The 25,307-nt window shown below is 42.1% G+C and overlaps 1 protein-coding gene across 5 annotated transcripts in view; it reads right to left on the bottom strand.

Annotated features, from left to right (window-relative positions):
- Positions 1-25,307, bottom strand: part of LOC124051465 (spermatid perinuclear RNA binding protein) — a 72,462-nt gene that overhangs the window by 14,097 nt on the left and 33,058 nt on the right. For 4 of the 5 annotated variants that reach the window (XM_046374865.1, XM_046374866.1, XM_046374868.1 and 1 more), the window contains 5 exons: positions 13,626-13,806; positions 5,941-6,203; positions 5,171-5,339; positions 2,931-3,174; positions 160-281 (listed from right to left, as the gene is read on the bottom strand). In XM_046374865.1, the coding sequence (XP_046230821.1) occupies positions 160-281; positions 2,931-3,174; positions 5,171-5,339; positions 5,941-6,203; positions 13,626-13,628 (801 nt within the window). In that variant the 5' untranslated portion in view covers positions 13,629-13,806. Of the gene's footprint in view, positions 1-159; positions 282-2,930; positions 3,175-5,170; positions 5,340-5,940; positions 6,204-13,625; positions 13,807-15,801; positions 15,885-25,307 lie in introns of all 5 variants that reach the window. The other variant, XM_046374867.1, reaches the window with a different exon arrangement.

Here is a 25,307-nt window from a genome sequence, read left to right on the forward strand (position 1 = left end):
TGGAATTTGTTCACACTTCTATCTATTCTTGATTAGTCGAAATTGAGTGGGCATAATAAGCACCACGGTATCATCTGACAGTGAGTGCAATCCCTCTGGGTGAATCGTCAGGCTACAATAAGCATCGGGCAGGAAGACAGGAAGTGAGTGGGTGCCGACCTGGAACCACTTGGCGTGTCGCAGCGCTGCCAGGGCCAACAGACATCTGTGTCTATCCAGCACCTCCCCCTCCTCCTCCTCCTCCTCCTCAGCCTCCACTCTCTGCGCAGCAGCACCCAACACTGCCACAAAACAATAACAACCCAATATAGAGAACGTAAAACACACACACATCATTGTCTGAGTGTGTGTGTTGAATTTTGCGCGTGTGAACGTATGCAGACACACCCGAAATCTGTGTGTGAATGCACACGTACACACACACATGCATGGATATTCTGGTACATACAAGGTGCTTTTCATGCCGTAAAGTTGTTTCTCTCCTTGCAGAAAGGGCCAACTCTCTACAGTTCACAGATCTGCAATGAATGCTCATGAAAACGTCCTCACTCTTCAAACGGTGTGTCATTTTCAGCACTGTGATCACTCTAACTTATGTTAGCTGCATCACATGTTGACATGCTTAGCACGAGGTAATAAAGGATGCGCTGTCCCCCGTATACATGTATTGAAAATTACACACACTATTTAACAGTGATTTAGCAGTTTACATCCATTAAGTCACAGATGAAACAGTGCAACTGGAACCACAAGGGAAGAGCCAACTTTGTGGGATGGAGAGCCCCCCCCACAGACATACACCAAACAAATACCTAAGGAGTGTTTGATTTAATGTATGGGCATTGCTGGGGCACATTCCACTGTGCCCAGCAAGGTAAATCAATCTCTCCTTCATGTATTTGAAGAGGACTGTATTTATTTTGATCCAGTCTACGCCAGGCAGGAGTCAAAATAGGTGTTACTTTTTCTTCTGGATTACTTCAGGTGCACTTGATTTCGCAGAATCGTAGAAAAATGGTGCAGAGAAAAGCAATTCAACACCCAGTCTGGGCAAACACCAAATCAAGCGCTCCTAAAGTAGAACTGAAAAGGAAAAAAAAAAAAAAAAAAAAATCTAAGATAGTTTGACCCGGTCTCAGACAAACACAACACAGGAGGGATCAAGGCAGGGTTTTAGTCAGAGCATCGTGGTTGGTAAAAGAGGCGCATTCTAACGTTTCTCTATGTGAGCGTTTGATTCATGCCACCAATACACTAGGCTGGCTGAATTACTGCACTCTCACTCATTCTGTTACTTAACAATCAGCGGGAAGCCTATAATATGCGGGGCGAGCTGAATCAAACGCAGCTGTGTATGAATGAGTGCGGTTACATGGGGTTTCAAAAGAGAGTTTATTGTGCGCGAGACCTACTGGATGTGACATAAAACACACCAAAGGGCCCTTTGGGTCTCTATGAAAACACAACTAAGTAAATATTTTCCTCATCACTCTCCCATGAAAAGAAAATACCGCCACCCCTCCAGGACTTATTAAGTTGAAATGCCAAAGGTGTCTATGTGAGGAAGCAGCGGGAGAGCTACCTGTCTCACGTTAGACCTGAACTCATCAGGCCGTTATTACCGAATAGCTCTTTCTCCGGCAGTAATGCATGCAGCAGTATTTGTGTCTCAGTTTGATATATAATGGTTTATCTCAAGGTCTGTCTGAGTGATCCCAGCTGCATGTGGGACCACTCTGCTGCTAGTGGATCATTACAGTCTTTCTCCTCTTGCTTGTCCTCCCACTGTTCCCTCGAATGCCCTACTGGCTGCTCCTCCACTCAGCGCTCATCTTTTATCATTATCACTTTCTGCGTAGCCTGATTTTTAAAAATTCCCTTTGCTATCATGTCTCCTCTAATTTATTTTCACGGCACCCTCCCTTCCTTTGTGACCACACTGAACAGCACGCTGTAACTGAGCTTAAAGAACATGCATGCAATATGTGTGCATCCACACACTAGAACAACTTAGACTACATAACATAGCTGGAGCTTACTGAAACATTCAGCACACATGGGAATCCCAAAGCGAGAGTGGATAGCTTTCGCTCTTATTAAATGTGCGTGCCATGTTGTTGTGTATGCGTTTGTGTGTCTTCAAGACATCGTTTTGCACATTGCAGGCGCAGGTTTAGTTTTAGGAGAGCTAGCTGTGACACTGGACAACACCACAGATATTTGTCCTTGTCAATACATGCGTTAATGTGTAAAAGTATTAGACCCTGCCTGTTAATATGCCACTCTGTTAGACAGACTGGCCCACATTCCTCAACCTCCACAGGTGCCTGATGAAATCTGAGCAATCAGACATCCGGACTATGACAGGTATCTCTATCCATCGGGTACAAAATATGTGTGTGAAGGGCTTCTCCTCCGTGCGGTCGCATGCCTGTATGCTCTCCTCGTTGCACGGACGAGAAAATACGAGCGGTCTTCTCCGCCTTGCTGTGGCACGTGGCGTGATGTACAGCTAACCTTCGTGCTATCTCTCATCTCTCTCTCAGACCTGAGTGCCTAGTTGGATGGGAGCCACAGGATGGATGGGCAGCTCCCTGTTGCTCGGTTATTGATTTCGTTGGCCTGCTGGCCTTGCGCTCTTGTTCCAACCTCCCACAACCAATTATAACCAGTTCCTGCTATTCATGAAAATGGGGGCTGGGGAAGGAAGGCTGTTACTAGAGTGAAACCAGCTCAGTTAAATGACTTGTTTCTATGTGTTTCAGCTCTGCTATTTGTCCTTTACCCATCTTTGCTTGTGTCAGAATCATTTAATGAGGTCAAAACTCGTATTTGAGGGTAATAAAAGCAAGTTTTATAACAAAATGAATAAGTGTGTGTGTGTGTGTGCAGTGAGGTGTAGACTAAAAAAGAGGGAAAAAAATTCCTACCTCGCCCGTTCTGCTCCTGCTCCTCCTCTTCCTGCTCTATTTCCTCTTCCTCCTCCTCTCCTTCCTCTCCATTCTCCAGAGCCTCCTCCTCCTCCTCCTCCTCCTCCTCTTCTTCCTCACCTTCCCTCATGGCTGGGGAGGTGAGGGTAATCTTCAGTGTGAGTTTGGGCTCTGCTGTTGTTCGTACCAAGATGGCTGCCTCGGGCAAGGAGCTTGTGACCTCATATTTCTCCTCCGTCAGCTTCTGTCATGTGTCAAACAGACATGACTGGTGGTCAGAGGCCAAGGTCACAACACGACTCAGTTCAGATGATGAAGAAGAAGAAGAAGTAAAGTATATCTGAGCCTTGCAGATGCCTCGAGGCCGGGCATTTACTGATATCCACAACTAAAGTGGCATTTTGAAATGAACACTACACTACAATGTTGTGTTCATTGACAACCATGTTAGTCACACACATGGCAACACACAGATGAATAAAGGCCACTGAATCCGAACTGAGAATTTCAGAGAGCGAATCAGAACATCATGCAAACACATTACGTGAACCTGTGAGATGCATTCAATAAAAAAAGGGATGATTGAGAAATGAAGTTATGGTACATGATTTAATGATGTGAAATATGAATGCTGGTACTTTAATTATCTTGTGTGAATGTGTGTGTGTGTGTGTGTGTTAATGTGTCAGTCACTATTGTTCCTCAGTGCCACATATCCATTTGTGTCTATCAGTGTGTATACATTCAGCCAACATTCTGAAGGGATCAATTACTCCTGACCTCTGTGGTAGGGACCAGCAAGTACTGATGACAATGAATTTATATCAGTATACACAGCAGCCACATTTGTCGCATATGTGCCAACATAGAAAAATGAATAGACACAACAACAACCTGCAGACAGTTACACAAAAGAACACACACATCAGCCCCACAGACGGAAGGAGTAACACAGACTCAGGAACACATGTTAAGTCAAGACTATAAATACTGAAAAAACTGAAGATGTGAGCTAAAACACAGAAGAGGAGGGGCCCTGAGGACGCCTTTGTGTGATCACACAGCATGGGTGTAGCTGTTTCTGTTGTACTGAGCTCTTTCTATACTTGCAAGTGGACTCTGTGTTTGTGTATAAATATGTACTTGCATTATTAACATTCTTGAGCAAAATTAGGACAGCGAGTGGGTACAGTGTGGCATTTATGGTTAGGGTAAGGCTACCAGGAAATTAATGTAAGTCAATGCAATGTTCCAACGACAACAACTGAGTGTGTGTGTGTGTGTGTGTGTTTCTGACACTGCTTAAGTGGGCAGAGAGTCACAGAGGGCCCATCTACATCCCATTTGGCTCTGATGAGAAAATCTGAATCTCTGGTCACTGGGCCGAGACATGAGATTACGTCCCTGCCCACACACACACACACACACACACACACACACACACACACACACACACACACACACACACACACACACGCATTTCCATCTTGTCGTTTTTCTCCCTCTCACACCACTTAACTGCTAAAGAGAACAAGCAGAGAAGAGGCACAGGGCAGAATTTATTCATTGAGTAATCTGTGCACTAGTTGGACAGGATGGGTTTTTAGTTTTTATGACATTTCCGAGTTTGTAAATACTTTTCTTTACAACAGATTTTCATTGAATACAAAAATATTACCAGGTTGCCAATCTATCTATCTATCTATCTATCTATCTATCTATCTATCTATCTATCTATCTATCTATATATATTTATATACTGGAACTGATTAGAAAGCAATTTAATTCTCAGATCATTTAAAAGGAGTCAGAGTCACTGTGTGCCATCTGTACTGGCATCAGATTAATTTCTGTGCCATGACTTGTTAATGAGAAAACATGACACTGAGGTGGTGACGAGAGCATTAATCACACATGACTCATACATACTAAAACACCCCTCAGCTTGTCACTTGACAACATTGCTGTCTCTTGCCTACCTATGCCAACGCTCATGCCGCTGAGTCTCCCTACACTTACACATGAACCTCTGCACATGCACATAGCAGTGAGAGAAGGTAAATTCAAGCAGAAATACCCATGAAATGTAAAAGCTTGTCCAAAGAGGACTGTGCAGTAAAAATAAACTTTCCTGGGTTAAATCTGGCAGACTGTGTGACAGAAAAGGCAGAAACTAAGAGGCAGCATTACTGTGCCTGAAAGCATGGATTTGTGTATGTGTGTTAGTGTGAGTCTCTAACCTCAATCTGTGTGGGTAAATTGTGACAGACAGTGTCCAGCAGTGTCTGCGTGGGTTTGTCTCGGCACATCAGCACAAGCTCCAGGTCCATGTCGCCTTTGATCAGGAGGCCTTTGGCCACCAGGCCGATCCTCATCACTCCACACAGCACGCCACCACCGCTGGACTCTCTGGTTAAAAATAAAAAATAAAATAACAATAGATAGGTAACATTAGCATTGTGTGTAGTGTTTTAACTGTAAGGATATATTCAACATATTTCAACTGGCAGCTGAAAATTTCAAATTTTACTATATCTTCTTTTTTTAAATAAAATCTATAATTAGCTGCAAGGGAGTCCACTAAATACAAAAGAAATCTAAAAAAAAATTACTCTTAGAACAAAGACATGTTTTCATTAGTTGTATTTCCTGCTGATTTTCCCATTTTAATTTGTGTCTGTGTCTAATAAATCAAAATGATATTTTAAAATGTATTAATATTTTATCTAATCTTTGTGAAAAGCTGCATGATTAACAGATTCAAATACAGGGTGCCAGTTAGGATTGCAAAATTAGATCTGACAACGCATTTTAAGGTCTTATAATGAGAAGTAATGAACCCTTTTTTAACATGATCCGTGGAGACTGTGCTCAAAGACTGTCAAATGATATAAAGTTCGACTTTAACTTAAAGTAAAGTAGAATATCTACAAAGCCATTAATAATAATAATAACATTTAAAAAAACATCATTTGCAGCTCTAATATTAAATGTGCCACTAAAACCTCACCTGTAGCCGTCACTGGAATCCTCAGTTTCATCGCTGGGCTCATCGCCCGGATCGTCCTCCTCTGTGCTGTATGCTGGTTGGCTGTCGAGCTGGCTGTGGGCGTCGTCGCTGCTCTGATCCAACCAATCAGAGACGTGTTTGAGGGCGCACTCGACCGTGGACACCAGCGTCTGAACTGCCTCCAGCTCCTGAGAGGAGGGGTAGATGGTGGAGTGTTTCGCCATGACGTGGCGGTCATCGTTACTGAAGGAACGGAAGGACCTCTGGAAGCGAAAGAACAGCGAGTTACAAAACACTCTCCATGTCTTTTTCTACACCAAGGGAGTCACAGGTTTTCAACAACAGACAACAGCTTTAATCCATCAAATCAAGCATTGGTCTCCCTGCTTGGGGCTAACTTCTCCCCATCACACACCCAAAAAGCAAAACACGTTCAGACAAATGCCAACAAATTCCAGAAAACGCACCCTGCCACTCACTGTCCCACCACGCCTGCGTACAAATTACTTTCTGAGTGTGCTGAGTGCGTGTTGCTTTCATACAGACTGGACATGCATCTCTTACATGGGAAAGAAATCAATCCTTAACTCAGTGACAGCTCCCATTTGATGGCACTGACCCTGACACGCCCGCAACCACACATGCACATACATCCACACAGCGATCAGGAATGCATCTGACCACCATCCACCCATCCCCTCCACCTACTTCAATCAGATATTCTGGCCCTGGCAATTTATGTCAGCTCTCCTGTCCTTCTAACTCTCTGGGAGATAGGAGGAGGACAATCAGTGGAGGGGGATAAGGTGGGAGGCATCAGACAAAAGAGTAAAGGACAGGAAAAAGAAGGGGCACGAAACAGAAGCCTAGAAGGAAGATAATAGAGGACGGCAGAGGAGGTCTGTGGGAACATTATAGAACCTTTAAAAAGGGAACTGGACAAAAACGGCTTTTAGGAGGGGAGGCTGAATTCAAAGATAGATGGAAAACAGAGATGACGGAGAGGAGCAGGTGTAGGTGAGGCCTTTGCAGGTGTAGGTGAGGCCTTTGTGATTTTGTGTCCCTGTGCATTCATATGAAAACACCTTGGTACGTCAGCTGTTAGCATCCTTTCACAGCATTTCATAGGTGGTTGCTATCAAATCAGCAAAACACATAATCTTAATTCTCTATAGGGCAAACTGTACAATGAACAACAGAAACACCAGTGATTCTTTCTGTTTGCATTATTTTTGTGTTTCTACATGTTTAAAAACATCTACCAGCATTCTAGAGTTGCTGCAGCTTCGAAGCCTTAAGTTCTTCTTTTTCACTGACTTTTTATCTTTTGTTGTTTTCACTTTTTGTCTCTCTCTCTCCACTCCATCTTTGTTTTTTTCCCCCAAAAAAATTATAAATATATTGGGGAAAACAATTACAATCACTTAAGGTATCTTTACAACACTTGGTACCCTGAATCTGAAGGATGATGTTCACGTTTAATCATTAAAGGTTATCACAGCATGCTGTGCCTGAGCCTGGGGTACATAACCCAGTTCGATATGACGAGGCTCCTCTCAACAAGCTGCTTATCTCCAAGACCCACATTTCCCTTTATTCAATACACACATCTACTCAAAGAGAACCACACACACACACACACACACACACACACACACACACACACACACAGAGAGAGAAGAGATGACCTTTTGGAAGTAGTATGGATAGTGTAGTCTGAGCGCTCCTATCAACCTACTTGAAATCCAAGGACCAACAGCACATTAGCACACACACGTGTGAAAACACACGTACACACACTTCATCCCATTCCTAATTGAACTGGTGACATTCTCTTTCACCGATGTGAGTGAGACAGAGCCATTAACAGAATGGAGGACAAGCACGGCACAATAACAGCAGCCTCAGCCTGTGTGGCTCAGTATGTAGAGTGTGGCACAAACATTTGGCAGGAATACACACTCTGTTCCCACCGGGACTGTGATTCTCCACCACTCTGGCAACAAACACCAGACTGACATGGAGTGAATGTAGATCCCTTGAAAGAATATGCAAGTAAGGAGTAGTAAAAATCTATGCAAATGTGTTTCTTTACATCATCATGTCTTATTCCTTATCAGCATAATTAGCATGGTGTTGTTTGACATTTGACATTTTACTGTAACTCGAAAGACTGTTTTCAACAGATCTTCAGTGCGAGGAATCTTATTAAACTTCCTGTCTTCAGAGGAAGAAGAACAAAGGCAACAGGACAAGGAGAGTTTCACTTGTACTGGTGCAGAAATGACAAGCTGATTGACATTAAATGAATCATCAAATTTAATCGATTAATAAATAATTGAAATAAGAGAATTTGTCAAGTTCTCCCCGTTTCAGTCAAAATACAATATCTTCAGTGAAAATAGTAGTTATTTAACATTGGGAAAAATCCCTGCACTCTCTTTATTTAACTATGACTAATTTTAAATGTAATGTAATTGTGAGTGCGTGTGTGTACCTGAATGCAAGCATGCAACACTACGTGCATCTTTATGCTTGTGTGCCTTCCCCGAGCAGTGTTTAACAGACCAACAGGCGCGGGTTTTATGAGCTGTTACTAATAGGAGCTTCTGCAGCCATAAAGCACATTGCGAAGACAGTGTCTTACGTGTCTATGTGTGTGTCGACCGTGGGGGAGTTGTTGCCCAGCCGCTCTGATCATCATGTAAATCAGAGCAGTTAAGGAGGACTCAGTGACAGGAATCGACCTCCTAGGCAAGCGTGCGCCCAGATAACATTGCAGACATTTAGACAAGCGACACGATACCTAAGCTGTCGCCCAGACAGGAGATGATGCAGGATTTCGCAGGCTACCAAGAGAGAATGTGAGAGAAATGTTTTGTTAAGTGTGAAATGTAAATGCTTTATTCTGTTTGTCAGAACACACTTTAAATTTAATTTAAAGGAAAAAAAAATAGCTGCTTTAACGCTACAAGTGCTCCGTGTTGAAACTAACATTGCTTCCAAGCTCTCTTCATAATCTGATTACACACAGAAAGAGACGCACTCAATCTGTTATAGACAACACCTTGGTTGTCCTCCAATCCTCCCTCACCAGCACATAACCTGGAGGTCAATTGCACGATATGTCCTCCAATCCAAGTGTGCACGTGTGAGCATATGAGTGAGAGCACAATAAATCATTAATGATGGTCAAGTCACAGAGGATCTCTATCCAGATGCCTGTAAATACCCCCAGTGTCACTAACACAAAATTGCACTGGGTCCAATTTCAGCACATTGACCTACAGGTGACTCTAGGCAGCGATGATTACGTTCAGGTGTCTTTTAGAGTTAACACGTCTCCAAATTCAACATATTGTACACAAATTAAGTTTTGATATCACAGAGCGATAACTGGAGAAAACTAAACTTGGCAACAAATCTACAACAAAGTGTGCTGGAGTGAGAAAGATGAGCAGCTCAGAGCCAAAAGTTCAGCCATCTTATTTAAATCACTTCATTTGCAGCCAAAACTGAAAGCAAGTGCACACCAAATGTCAAAAATATTCTTCTAAATTGGCTAATCTGGGAATTGAAAACCAAACAAAAAAAATCTGATTTGATCGTCTCACTGACTCAGGTTCCCAAAAATAAATTAACTTGGAGAGAGCAATATTATTACTGAACAATGGCCAAATGCATGAAAGTACCACAACAACAGATTTCTAATTATGAAATGTCCCACACAATTGGGCACAAATACCTTACTGGTTGACAAATTTACTCAACTTTCTATGAAGCTGTTTAATCTCTTCTTTTTCCTTCCTTCTTTTAACTCTTACTAATGTTAATAGAGATAACATAATGTAACATGAAAACAGTGATTTGTCTGTACATATATACCATGAACTGTAACATTATTATAGCTCTCTGTGGAATGAAAATGTGAACGTAGACCTGCCAGTTCATGTCATGTTTTTAACATAAATTTAACATCTTCAAAGAACCTTCAAAGAAAATCATCTCACAAAAACTCAGACATTTGCAACCGTGTAAAGAAATTACACAAATTATACAGAATTGGCAAATTGTATGAGGGAAGCAAAAATCTGTAGCCTGCCATCGCAAACACACACACACACACACCAAGGAACAGGAAACAGACGTGCACACATGCAACTGTTAAACCCCAGCTGTCTGCAAGCCACCAGCACGTGTGTGTATACCTTCATATGCCATTGTTGCATAGTGCCTTTAGACCACACACTTACCAATTACACTCCATTTCATGCTCCAGTGAGGCCGACCGGCTGGCAGGCCCATGTTACATAACCACATTACACAGCATTTACAACTCGCTGTGTACTCAACTAATGTGCACACTCACACACACACACACTCTCACACACATCCCCCGATGCAGGAATTCCAAGGCAAAAAATACAACTGTGTTAATACACACACTAAACATGAAAATCATGCTTAGTGTGTGTAATCACAGTGTTTTACACACACGCACACACAGATTACTTGCATCACTTCCATCCATCACCCCCCATTCTGTCCTCTGTGCCCTGCAGTAAAGGTGTTGTGGTTCGACACGCATGCTGTCACTAGCAGCTTCTTCACTTTAGGAGCAGCAGATTCTGCCCTGTCTTTCCTCTCCATCGCTGCCTGTCTCTTTCACTCTCATCCTGGCCATCTGCTATAAATTACATGACCCAGCACCGAGGAGAGACTCCCTGGAACAATATCAGCTGAGACTGAAGTGATATGTGTTGTTGATATTAACAACAAAAATCCGTCCATTGCCTACCAGAGCTCCTTTCAGGAATATTGTACTGAATGGGTGTGTGTGTGTGTGTGCTGAGGCAGTGGGCCTGAGGACGTATTTGTGTGCTGTTATTTTCAATAAGTCATGTGCCTCAGTGCATGCTGAGAGCACACGCTGCAAGGCGTGGTGAAGAGAGAATGAGCGATGAGGGAGAGGAGAGGATGAGAGAGAAGCGGAGAAAGCCTCGGAAAGTAAACAAACAAGGAGAGATCGACAGGAGTAGGTGCAGGGAGATAAAGACAAGCTGGGTTTTAATGTTTTTAGCCGGCTGCGGAATCAACGCTTTGTTTGTAATGAAGCTCACAACACAGGCCGAGATGCCCTCAAAGCAAAGCTAAAATAAGAAAAAAAAATCAACACCCAAAAAAAAACAAACAAACAAACAAAATAAAACAAAACAGGAAAAACAATTTCAGAAGTGGTGTCACACCTCTTTAGTCCAACATGAAACCAACAGGAGCTGAAGGAGAGGAGAAAATTCCAAGTCTTCAAAAACCCATCACAAAACAGTCTAAGAGTGATGGGGCAATGCAACACACACACACACACACGCACACACACACACACACACACACACACACACACAGCCTAGGGGAGATTGCATTAAAAATTCATTCTGTGATTTATCTGCACTCCGGTTGGCAGGCCGGCCAGCCACACTCTGCTGTCCTGTATTATTGTGCTTTCTCTCGCTGTCTTTCAAATTGCCACACGCACTCAGTCACACACATAAACACACACATGCACATGACAACAGGGTGCACATACATCCGAATACACAAGCCAAATTACATTGGTGGCAACGTCGTCTTGGAGCAAAACAACACACAGGCAGACATGTCGAGTCAGATCTCCAAACCATTCTGATAAACATAAGGTTGGGAAAAAAAGGGGGAAACAGAAGATAATGCACAAAACATGTCACCACTGTCCGCAAAATTCCCAGCTTGTCTTGTTCCAGCAGGGGCAACATTCATCTAAAGCCTATCAAGCTTCAAACTACACTACCCAGCATACTTTGCACTAAAAGAAGAGATATTTTTGTGTCTATACCCTTTGCCCCCTTCATTGTGCTGGCATTCTTTAAAAGATTTATGACCTGCCTTTAAAATATTGAGTTAGTTGATATTGCATTGTTTCTGGGCATATCATTACTGTACTCAGTATGGTCGTGTGTACATGCTGGAAATGCCAGAACACATTAAAACAAACATAAATCGATGTCATGTGGAAGAGCTGGAAAATGTTCTAATAAAATATGTTTCCAACAGAAGCTTATGAAACCTGACAGATTTTTTTTTCATTTTTAAGGCCATTTGTTTATCTCTTTGGCTAATTGTACATCACTGTGTAAAGATAGTGAGCATTTTGCAGGAGTGGAACTGAAACCACAAAACCGTTCAAACTTTCTGCTTGGTATCTTCTGCAGCGTCTTCCCCTGGAAGCCGAGCAGCAAACTAATGTTGACACAAAGACTGAGCCGTACAACAAGTCAGACAGCGACAAAATTATCAACCCAAAATGTGCGTACATGTGTGCGGAGGTGTAAAAAAAAAACAAAAAACTAAATAAATAAGGGGGAAGTGAAGAAAACAAAAACAGTGGGCATGTTTGTTCATTAAAAGCAGAAAGCTTGGAGGAAAGTCGATAAAGAAGCCATTTGGTCTCCAAGGTCGCCACGAGTATTTGCTGCATCACCATAAGTCAAGCAGGACTAATCGCGGTACTGCGTTTGCGAGCTGCTGACACACACACACACACACACACACACACTCTCATTACCTTTGGTTATTTATAAGCTCAACCATGTGCCTTCTTCTGCAGTGTCCAACCTCAGCACCTTCTGCAACATCTTGTTCTCTTCCAGTCGTTCATTTTTCTCCTCCCCGCCCCCTTTCCTTTACTCTCTCCTCCTCCCTTCATTCTTCCATCCTCCCCTTCAAACTGCTCCTCCGCTCTCTTCGTTTTTTGTACTCATTTTCCTTCCTTCCCCTCCTCTTGTTCTGGTTTTTAATAATTCATCTCCTGCTCTGCCCCCCCCCTCCCCTCCCCCAGGGGAAACGCTTCCACTGTCACAGCCCAAGACCATTAATCAATCCCTCATCTCTCTCCACCTCTCTCAGCTCTTAACCTCCTTTCTCTCCCCTGTTTCTCCGCTCTACACTTCCCTTTTTGCTTTCCATATCCTCTGCGCTTTTCATCTCTCATGTTTCTGTCCATCATTTATATTTTTATGGTCTTATCTGCCCCCACTTGTCATTCTCGCCCTCCACGGTTCTCTTTGATCTTCTGTGCCGCCCTCTCCTCCTCCTAAACAACACAGGGGTTCTTTTTCCACTTCTTCTTCCTCTTGTAACGCGCCTCTTATGATATTATGTAGGACACAAACCTTATTTTGACAAGAATGCAGAATATTTCACACTTATTCCACATATAATTACTGTTTATCATACTATAGGAATATGACAGGGATGCTTTTCACAAGAAAAACATCTAAAAAGCCTTATGAACAGAAAACAGTAATTAAACTCATTGTTCGCGTCTTCTTCTGTTAAACACTCTCCTCTTCACAAAGACCTTCTATGCCTGTCGTCTTCTGTCTCTTTCAGTCTTCTGTCTTCTCCTTCTCCTCTTTCCCTGGAGAGAACATATAGCCTGTGTAGTTCCTCCCCATCTACTCCCCAAAACCCAAAGCTACACACTCCTGTCCGCACTCTTATCAGGTATCTCTCTCTGACACACACACAAACTGTGTTGTCATGTCTGGAACGAGTTATCAGATTGAACTCTTGCAGTCTGAAGAGTGTTCCCTTACCCTACACACACACACACACACACACATAGCACCTACAGACAGACAGTGCATTACCATGCCTGCAGGAGGAGTGGTCGCACGATTCCTTCCTTCTGACGCCCGCTTCTGGAGTCGCTGGGCGCTTGATGCAGCGCAGAAGCAAGGTTACTGGTCAGGATGTTGCTGTCACGCCGTTTCCACTCCTCATGTGCTCCTCTGTCACTCTGGCCACCACTCTGTGAGAGGTTATAGTTCTCTAAGAGATGCAGATAGAGGGAGAGAGAGAGAGAGAGAGAGAAAGAGGGAAAGTTAATGCCTCAACAACAACTACAGGAGGAAGTGCCAAGTGAAAATCTATTCCAGCTAAAACACACGAAAAAGGAAGAAATATAATACAATATAATACAAAATTGTTTAAATATAACACACAACAAAATACATAAATATATAGGAATATACAAAACACACACACACAGGCCTTCCATCATTTTTGAGGGTCTGAGGGAGGGAGATGTGACACAAACATGTACTTGTTTTTGCACACTTAAGCTATACTACACACGCTCCTCCATTCAAACACACATACACATGAAGAGACACACACACACACACACACACACACAAAGCAGTGACTGCATGTAAACTGTTCTTTCTGCTGTTCTTCCAGAAAAAGCAAAGCACATAATGAGCTTAGAAGGAGACGACCACAGTGAGCCTCAAAATGAGTCAGTGCCTGCAATCATGAAGACACTGTGACACTTCACATTACAACTTAATAAAACAAGGAGTGACAAAAAAAAGTGATAAAATTATGTGAAATAATTATTAAGGGATTCCTGCTTTCCTCTAAAACACCGTGTTTTTACTGTAACGTACTTGTGCAGGGAGGGCAGAAGGAAACAAAGTGAGGGAAAGGGGACTGGCGAATCTCAGAGCACGACTTAAATTACAGTGTTTAGTGCCTGACTAGAGCTGTGCTACAGAGTGCTCCTTTCAATACAACGTAAGGCAGCGATGGCCCCAACCTTATTTCCTCCTGGCTTTCATTCCTTTCATTGAACAAACTGAGGAGACAGTAAAGTGATACTGAAAAATCTGAATGCACAGAATAAAAGAATAAAACCAATTAACCTTTTTGATTTTCTATATATCTAACAAAGAGTACATGATTTTCTTAGAAAACACAGGTTAAACATTAATTATAACTGCTGAAGTCCCTTGTGACTGCTACCTTCAGTTCATCTTAGGACTCCTTAAAAAGTAAACTATACATGTGGTGTTGCTATGAGTACACAGGACAGTTTTATCAGCGCAGAGCAAACCGAGGTGAACCGATACACAACGTTCCTATTCACAACATGAAATGTCAACAGTTCCAACACTGACAGTACACAGCTGCATCTGGCCACACTCAAACCAGAGCAATGACATTTATAGAGCTGTGCATGTCCTCGTGCGTTCACACCACAGTGCATGAGATGATTTCTCAAAGGTCTCAAAAGATTCAGGGCTTTGGATGTTCAAGCGGCTGTGGGAGAAAATGCATTCAGAGAGATCATTTAACTAAGAACTTAGAAAATGTGGGCATGACAAAGATGAGATGCTGACAAGATCAAAACAAAACAAAGCAACCCCTCCAAAAAAGGGGGATGTTAAAAGAAAAACCTTAAATGTATAATGACAGTAATAGGATATGGAAGTAAATAACTGGTTGATGTTTGGACCCACTTCATTTGTAATGCCGCACAGAGAAAGACGGTTGCTTCATACTTGGAAGTATTTTGCTTAAGTTAGATAAAAATGCCTCACTCAGGTGCTAAAATGTTCAGTAAGTTTCTGTTGACTAAATTAGTGATGACTTAAGCAAGACAGGAAAAACAAATGTTTGACTAAAAACATCAAAATCAAATGTTTGACTTTTGAGCTCAAGACTAAAAGCAGTAAATCTAAAAATTAAAACTAAATCATTATTTATTTATATAGATTTTAATTTAATTTTTACTTGGCAGAACAAACAAATGTCTCCCATTTTTGCTTGAAAAATTAATGAAACGATTTATTGATCAGACCAGCAGAAACACAACACTGATACCAGAGCTTCATTACTGCCTCTGAGTTTGATCTGAAAATAAAATACAACATATAAAAAATAATCTCTGAGAAATTAGATTAAGCATGAACTGCTCTGATATGAAGAACAATACAGACATCTATATAGATGCTGTCAGGGGAACAGAAGAAAAGAACCCACATGTGATCGTTGGTCTCTCCTGGAGTAGACCTGCCGGGGGGTTTGACTCGTGGTGATGCTGCAGCCTCTCAGCAAAGATTCAGCTGGGATGCAGGGAGGACAAGAACAAGACAGGGACACATGTAGTGAGTAGCTGGAGAAAAGACAGAAAAGGGTGGGAAATGAGCAAGAACGGGAGCAGGCAGGATGAGGAGAGCGGGCAGAAGAGGCAAAGCGTGAAACTACGAGGAGAATACAAAGAGGTGTAAGGGGACAGAGGGGAGTCGGATAAACAGCAGCCACAGATATTGAGCTGGACCCTCGGGCAAACAGAGTCCACCAGAGGCTGCTCCTCATTTTCTCTGCACGTCTCCCTCCCTGAGCCACTGGCAGCAGGCCTGCCTCACCGACAATTACCTCCTCAACACACCTGGCAGCGACAGTGTCTGTGTCTATGCCCTTGTGTTTTGCCAGTTACCTTACAGCCAACCTTCCTTGCCGGAGGGTTGGGGGGTGGGGTTAGCTCTCCTCCAACATGGCTTGGCTACTTAGGATCGGATGCCCGTGATTATAGTGCATGCACACAAACACAGACAGAGAGACAAACTCCCTGCCAAGAAGCATAATAACAACGTGCCAGCCCCTATTCCATTCTCATTATCTGAACAATTCAATGATAAACAACAACACCAATTCCCTCCCTTTGTTTCTCTCTCCAAGGCACTTTTCTTCTCATTTTTCTTTAATTAACATCAAGTGTAGACCAATGAAAAATACGCCGCAAATTCACGGCTTAAAAATAAAATAAAACCGAATCAAACGCTCATGTTGTTTGGATGAAGCCCTGGATATTCAGAACAACAGTGTGTGTGTCCTGCAGTATATCCACCCTCCTCCGTCTCCCACTGGGACTGAGGGCGACTAAGGGGACCATGTTTTCACATGCATGGCTGCGTGTTGCCTGTACAAACTGTATCTGCCTGTTTGTTCATAAATCCTCTCATGGCTCTCTCTTCCTAGGGCTCACACTGACCAATTATTACATTTCTCCCTGCATCCACCCTCCATTTCTTTTTTGTATGCCTCCCACCAGTGGTCCATTCTCTATTTTTCTTATTCTCTCCTATTAACACCATCCTGGTGGGCCATTAATGTGTGATTGTGTGTTTTTCTCCAGAGAAAGGAGAAAAGAGTCCTGCCTCATTAACATGGGTGGTGGTGGATCGTGGCTTTAGCTTGTGCACAACATGTGCACAGATTTGCTCATGGTGCACACACACATTCATACATGCACCATCACCTCAATTTAGTCATTGAATACATTTCTCCTTCATGTTTATGCATAGGGAAGACACACACACACACCTCCTGTGCTGTCTCCTTGCTACACCAACAGTTGGTGATTACATCCCCTTTTCCCTACAGAGATGAAAGGACCAAGGCGAAGGATAAGAAACAAGGGATGGGAACTGATAGAAAGATGGGGGAGAGATGGCAGAGCCTGGGAATTAGCTGAGTTGGCTCTGAGCAGCAATTTACACCTTTCTCATCTCATAACCGTCAAATAAGATGAGCAGTGGAAGAGACCGAGCGAAGGGAGACAGAGGATTGACAAAAGCCAGAGAGAGTCTGCTAATTAGTGTTGGAGGAGCTGATTTTCCTCCACGTATTCCCTTTTAGAGTTTTGATTAACTGCTTAACGTTGTAATCAGATTATCAGCCTTGTGAATCTACTTTCAAACTCCATAAAATGTTGTGGACTCATGTATCAGTGCCAGCAGGATATTCAAAAAAATTCTAAACACGCATGTCATGATTTCACCAGCGAAAGGGACCTCTGATTAATGTCTGGTTACATGCCAGAATATGTGGAGGACAAATCATTTCAGCCACAACAAAAAGGAGCTGGCACTTTATAAAGTAATGAAATGTTTTACTGTGACAAAGTTAGAAACCTTTAAATGTTAAGCAGTTTTAGAAAACCAACAAAACAAGCAATGCACTATAAAAACCATCTGTAGTGTGATTATAACTGAGAAAGCCTTTGGTGCTGGCCCAGGAAAAAGCTTCCTGCTGCAGTTTTTGGATAAGATATCATCTCAAACACAAGTCCAGGCCGAACACTGATTTACTCTGAAATCTGTTGCTTGCTTTCGTTTTGTTGTGGAAAGCTCTGATATCCAGCAACATGTGTTTATGCATGTCCAGTTGTTTTCAGGCCGTTGGTGATTTGTGCAAAACATAAGAACAAACGTGTTCACACATAACAGCTGAATGCAACAAATTTTTCGATTAATCATTTGGTGTGTTAAACAACAGAAAATGTCCATCACAACAGTAAGAAACTCAAAAACATTGAGCTAAATAAGATGAATGTTTTGCTTTTTTTTCCCTTGATATAAACTTTACAAATATCATCTCAAAATTGCTAGTGATTTAAATTTCTCCCAATCATTCCACTGATTAACCAACTAAATGATTCAGCCTTAAATGCACTTAATGCGAGACTTACAATTTAACCCTCAAGCTTCCACTACACTATTTTTTTTTTCTTTTGAGATGAATCTATTTTTTTTTTTGCAGTTGATAAGGAAATGCTGTTAGATGAAGAGAGAAATCGGGTGCTGAGGGACCCTTCATGAGGTAAAGGCTTCAGCAGGTATCGTGTACTTGCATCTCTGCACGTTAGTTCCAGCTCTTGCCCTGCTGTCACATGTCATACTTTTTCTAAGCCATCAGCTGTACAGACGCCTCTGTGCGCCCCAGTGAAGCAGAGCTACTCTGAAGCTAATCTTTGCAAAGGAATGAGCAGGTGTAAATACGGGCGATGTTTCTGGCTGTTGAGTCTGTTTGTTATTTTAGAGCATGACTGTTGATTTTCCTCTCACATAACTATTCCTAGGTGAGGTATTTCAGGTCTAATGAATGCTTTGCCCACCAAAAGCTATTTCTGACCCATCATGCTTAAGCATTCATTATAAACCCGAACGGCTGGTTGACAGTCTGAGTAGCCTCTGTGTTATATCAGTGTGTGGCTGACTCTGGGGTTTTTGATGCCATAATGATTGCATCTGGGAAAACATCTGAAAAAGTGTGTGGTAATGAGTTGGACACACACACACACACACATACACACCCAAATAATGAAACTCCAAGGACCAGGTGGCGCCCAATAAACAGAATGAATGCAGAATCACGCTCTCGAACGGCTCCCTCTAAACACCTCTGTTGTGAAGAAGCATGCGTCGTGTAAACAGGTGATAGCTGACTGAGATGTCTGCTCGCCCAGTTTTTTCTCTACTGGAGTGAGACAGCAGGATGGAGAGCGAGACAGACAGGTTGTCAGAAACATGGACAGTATGACAGGAAGGGAGAGGCACAAGCGAGACAGAGGGGGCAGTGATATAAGTGGAAAGACAGACATTTAATTTTTGACTGCAGAGGAGATAGCAGAGAAAATCTCGCACATGTTCTAAGTAAACAGGAGAGAAGACTGAAGTCTCTGTTCTTCCTGAAAATGTAAAAAAGTATGAATTTTCTTTTCATGTCCATTTCCCAGGTTTGCTACTCAAGTCCCGTATCTCCTCCAGCCTTACAACATCTTATTCCCTCATCTATTTCTTTATTTCTGCTTTTTCTTTTGATCTGATTGTGAGCTGCCAACAGAACAGATTCAGTGCTTGTATATCCAGTGTAGCAGACTTTAATAGACTAGGCTGGAAACAGGCTGTCTAAAACAGAAGCAGCAATACTTTGAGTGTGTCCTGGGATGGATAAAGCAGGTTTTAAAGGTATTCTTTAATTGCCAAAAGAGTAACTGACTTACCATTTTGCTGGTAGTAAGTATAACCTCTGACTTTTAAAATACATAGAAGTTGCTACCATTTACACACAAAGAGCAGCAACAACTACTGGCCAGCTGTGAGGTTTCCTTGACAATTTATCTAATTACACAAAAGAGTCCAGTTATACAACCTTATGCTTGTGAGGGCTTTTCCCACTCACAATGCACTGATTTCCTTTCCAGAAATAAACAATGATTTCTTTCTCAGATAAGACTGATGTCAGTTTTACATTCAAATACCTTTCTAGAATTAAGGAAGTATTTCCTTTGTAGATAAGAAATAATAATAATAGTAAGAAACAGACAGTAACATGAATCAGGGTGTGAAAATGGTCAGAATATCAGAAACTGAACTGCATATTTAATCTACCAAAAGTCTTAGGAAGAGAGGAGATACTCCAAAAGGGAAACCTCTAGGTTAGATACACTCTGTTTCTTCTGGTCTTAAGGCCAGCGGCAAATGTTGGACACTCTAACCCTCCTGTTTTTGTGCCTTTTGGTATTTATGTGGAGACCATTTATCCAGATATGAGAAAGATGCAAGGGAGAAGTCCAGTGGTCCTGCTCTATTTGATCAGCATGCCCTTCAGCCGAATGAAAAGCCTGCATCTCAGTCAGAGTTGAGAGACATTCCCAGATAAGCTGCTTGCTGACTGGCTGTATGGTTGTCTTTGCAGTAGTTCATTGGGCAGCTTTGCTGGTTCACATAGAGGAGAAGACCATGCCTGCTCCTGACTTGAGCAAATAATCAGCTAGTCATTAAAATATGGGAGGAATGCCTGGCCAGCAAAGGTGACAGGGCCACCACTAAACACCTCATAAATATTAGAGGGTCTTGAGAGATTTCATAGTGATACCACTGGCTCCAAATGCAGTGTCTGTATCCATTTACCCACAAACCATTCAAGCTGATACAAACAAATCGATCTCTGTTGGCAAAAATACACAAGACATCTTTTTAAGCAGTCAGAAGGAGCAAGACCTTTAAAAGCCGTTGTGCCCTCTGAAGTCAAGGGTGCAGTTCACAAATACCCACTCAGGTTATGAATCTATCAGCAGTAGCAATTTCCAAACAATCAATTCTAGCTTAACAATAGATTGCAAGGATGATTCTTAGGTTTTCACCTGCACAAAGCACCAACAGCTGCAACAAAATATTAAAAACACTAGAATACTCAAATGGCGTTCATCCACTTTAACATACCTCAGTATGGTCTGAGACATGATCGGGCGTGACATGCTGTAGATACTGTCTGCATTATGTCTCACTGATGCAGGACTATGCAGCAAGCTTGACACACGCTGAAAGGATATCAGAACAAAGGACAGCATGGAAATGCTGTTACGTATGTACTATATGTGCTTAATGGTGGGGAGATGAGATGTTGTCTTTCCAGATCTCCTGTTCCTTCTTAGCTGCATCCCTCTTAAAGCCAAATTGTAGAATTGTAGAATTTATACAGTTTTGTAGCTTCTTTTGCTATCTTTCTAACTCTCCTATTCACTAATTTGTTCCTTCCTGATAGAGAATCTGTCTGTTCCTCTAGGGAATTGGCCCATTAAAATATTACACAGTAATTTAAACCCATGTCTCTTCACTGCAGTCATCACAACAAGGGGCCCTGCTGCTTTTCATTCCAACATTTACGTACATGTTAACATAACAATGAAATACATTTATTCAATTCGAATGATCACATATACTCTGTAGATTGATTTGTTTCTTGAATGAGGGACACAATACACTCTTTGTTCCAGTTTATTAGTTTGTCATTAGGTTTTGTTTGTTTGTTTGATATTTGTTTAATATGCTGTTTCTTTCTCACCACTGGCAACCAGTAACCATTAAAATCAGCAATGAATGATCAAGTCTTTCAATTTTCCCGATCTTTTTATCATAAGCGACCTTCATTGAAATAAAGATGTCTGGTGTGATGACTGAACGCTGAAGGTCCACTTCTGCCACAATGACAGGATTCATCAATCCAAAGGCTGTTACTTTTTGGCCCACAATAAGGATAAGAAGTACACTCCCTGTATGTACCATACAGAATATAGCCTGAAGCAGTTGACAAATGCAGGAAATGAGCTTAGAAGAATGAGGATGCATTACCATACTCTGATTTATTGATTGAAACTGGTCATTTAATCCATATTATCAGTAGGACGAGGTGAGGTCAAGTTTTGTTGAACCTGCTCATTGATTTCTGTGACCACTGTTGACCTCCTATTAGCTACCATTTTCACTTTTGTCACCTCTGTATAAACAGAGAGTTTCCTGTGATTCTACCAACAAATATAACCAAAATGTAGGCTACAGAGCAAAGGTCCTGCATATGTTTTTAACTACTACACTACATTTCTGTCTCGACTGAGTCCAGGTGCAGGGTGGGTAGGTTGGGCTGTCAAAGCACAGAGTATTGATGAGATGGCAGAAAGCAGAGAAAACGCTGATGTTGCTTCTGCGAAGGAAGCAGATACCATTGACATGGGAGTGTTACTCCCATCGGTCGATTATTAAAATGGAGGAAAGCGCTTTGAGTGTGCAGTTGCTGATGGTGGGTCAGACCGGAGAGACATGGGGTCAGGGACTAACAAGGATAGATGCATGTGCATGTCAGCCTATCTATCCATCCATCCATCTTGCTATCTATATTTTTACATTATGTTTGTGCTTCCACATCACCTTACAGTTAGCTTAGTATTAGTCATCTCAGGTAAACCTGGCATGTCTATGGGTTACTTTACTTTTAACTGAAAACTTAAGTGTCACACACACACGTACAATTGAGTACTGTCCTACGTCAGTGTGGTGAATAAATAGACTATCACTATGCCAGAACTGAAGCATGCTGCAACTATGTGCGTGTATTTGTTTGCGTGTGTGTGTCTGTGTGTGTGGTAGGCTCCTGCTGTGCTGATTTCAGCAGGAACAGATGGTCCTGCCAGGGCTCTGCCGAGGCTCCACAGTCCATAGTCTGTGAGAAGACTTGTGAATGTGCGTGCAGAGCGAGTGTGCGCATGTCCTGCTGATTTCCTGCTCTGTCTTTCCCTTATTAATCTACCGCACACTTCCTGGTACTGAACCTATTTTACATACTACCGTACATACAGGCACACTGACACTGATTGTTGCAGTGTAAGTGATATCCCAGTGGTCTTTGGCCTACTTGTCTGCTCCATTGACACTTAGCAGCTTAATCCCGCTTGAAAGGCTCTTCACTGCTAAGCTCATGTTTGCCAACACACAAAGCAGTCTTACCCCAGCCCCTTTTGTGTGTGTGTTTGTCCAAGCAGGTTTGTGCATATGTAACTGTTTATAAACACATTTTCACATAAACGCCTGCAGTTACAATTAAGTTAAAAAAAAAAGAGTGTGGGTTTTTGCCACATAATACTAATGCTACTATTTTATAAATAAATACACAAAAAAGACACATAAATTAACAGAAGTGTGACTGACACACAGCATTTTAACAACTTACTGAATAATGTCTCATTCAGTAGGCCTACAGGGAGAGTAAAAAGTCCAGCAGATTAGTGGTTGACTTAAAATTCTCCAAAATTTGACATGGATACTGTAGGTTACGAGCTGTGAGCCCATGAGGGCAGCCAAGGATGTCCAGATGTGGACTAATTCCCTAATGGAACTCCACTCCACAAAACACACACACACACACACACTCTGGTACTGCTCAGTATCTCAGTGGTGTGGCCATCCTCTATTTATCTCTCTCTGTCCATTTTCATTAATAAAAGCAGTAGTTTGATGGCTGGCAGATGAACAGATTACCAAGATGTATTATGAAAAGCGAAATCACGCTGAAGGATCAGGTATTTTTAAGAAATTAATTTTAAGATGAAATCCGGATGATAAACTCTCACATTCCGGGCATTAAACAACACAGACCCTCTTCAGTGATTTATGAGAGTTGTGTCCTGTCATTCTGTCTCTTCCTGTTTGTCAGTATTTTTCAAATTTTCTCTCTTTTTAGCTGTTGCCTCGCCTGTCTGCATCTCTGTTCACTCAGCAGAGAAAATCTCTTGAATGCAGATTTCTTTTTCCTCAGCTTGAATGACTGACTATCAACATCAGGCAAACAAAAGTTATTTTTTCTGAACTCATTTATAGATTCAAATGCAGCTCTCTTGTGATAGAACAACATTCATATATTTCCCCAAGTAACACACTTAATGTTGCTGATTCTACCATTTGATTCACAAAAAGACAAAGTAAACATGTTTGTGCAGTCATCCTATCTGATAGAAATATTCATAAAATGTGTGCTACATTAGGCAGCCTCATTTTCTCTCCCAACCCCCCTATTTCTTCATCTGTGCTACTTTAGCAGGAGCTGATCAGTGACTCTATTCATTCCAGGTCAATTTGGGCAGTGTGCTCGATATGGCCGTTTCATTACACACTTCCTTCCTGTCTGTCTCTCCGACTCAGGGGAGAAGACGGAGCGACTGAGAGAGAGAAAGGAAGCAACAGCAGGGGAGAGAGAGAGGGAGAGAGGAAAGGAAGGGGTGGGATTGATGGGGGTGTACAGAGAGAGGAAAAAAGCATGAGGGAGGTTAGAAACAAGGCAAAGAGTGAGGGGAAGGTAGAAACAAGTATGTTAAGGGAAATAGATAAGGTCTGCAGCATGTGGTGAAGACATGGAGATGAATGCAATATGATGGGGGTGGGTGGGAGAAAAGAAAGAGAGAGAGAACTCAGGACGACATAAAGGAGCGAGTGATGGTGGAAAAGGTAAAATGACAGGCTGTGACGTGGGACAGTAAGGTAGGATGTGTGAGGCCAAAGAGAGAGAGAGAGAGAAGAGAGGAAAAAATTGTAAAAGTTAAGAAGAATAACTGCAAGGGAAGAATAGCAGTAGAAGGTGGGAAACTGAGAGCTACAAAAGTGGATGAACAGAGAAAGGTGGGGGCAGGAAGGAAGGAAGGCAAAAAGGGAGTCGGGGGATGAAAGAACAAGACAGAGGGTGTGAAGGAAATAGGAGGATAAGAATAGAAAGAAGGGATGAAGAGAAGTGAAAGAAGACAAAAACAGCAGGAGAAGGCATGCCTTTCACACACTTAATAACAAGATATCTCATATTGATTCTTGGTTCTTGCTTAATATTTAAACATTAAAGGCTAATTCCAATTATTTTAAACCTTAAAGGACCAGGCTGAAAAATGTAATTACGTATGTCAGAGGAAACACAGATGCGCAAAAACACACAAAACACCTCATAGTAACCCACATGACCACATTCTTTATCTTCCTCCTTTTTCAGTAACCTCTTCTCCATCCGCCTCTTTTATGAGTGCATGTAATGTCCAAAGGCTCAACTGTAACAGTCCTGGTCACTAACAAGCAAGCAACAGAAACAGTGAAAAACTCTGTCTGTTTGCAGGCTTAGTGTTTCTCAGCTCAATGAGGTTGAATATTTTCATCATCAGAGCTTAAAACCCTAAGGAACACTGTGGTTCACAACGTAAAACGACATTCTGGCATGCTAGTGTGTATGTGCGTGTGTGTGTGTGTGTGTGTGTGTTTGTGTGTGTGCAAGAAAAGCATTAGATGGCAACAAGGCATGAGACAAAGGAGGGAAAACAGTGAGTGAGAGAGAGAGAGAGAGAGAGAAAGAGATTCAGCCTCAACTTTTCCCCTTGGGATTGGTCACCATGGCTA

This window comes from Scatophagus argus, chromosome 20, assembly GCF_020382885.2.
Source record: "Scatophagus argus isolate fScaArg1 chromosome 20, fScaArg1.pri, whole genome shotgun sequence".
NCBI classification, from domain to species: domain Eukaryota; kingdom Metazoa; phylum Chordata; class Actinopteri; family Scatophagidae; genus Scatophagus; species Scatophagus argus.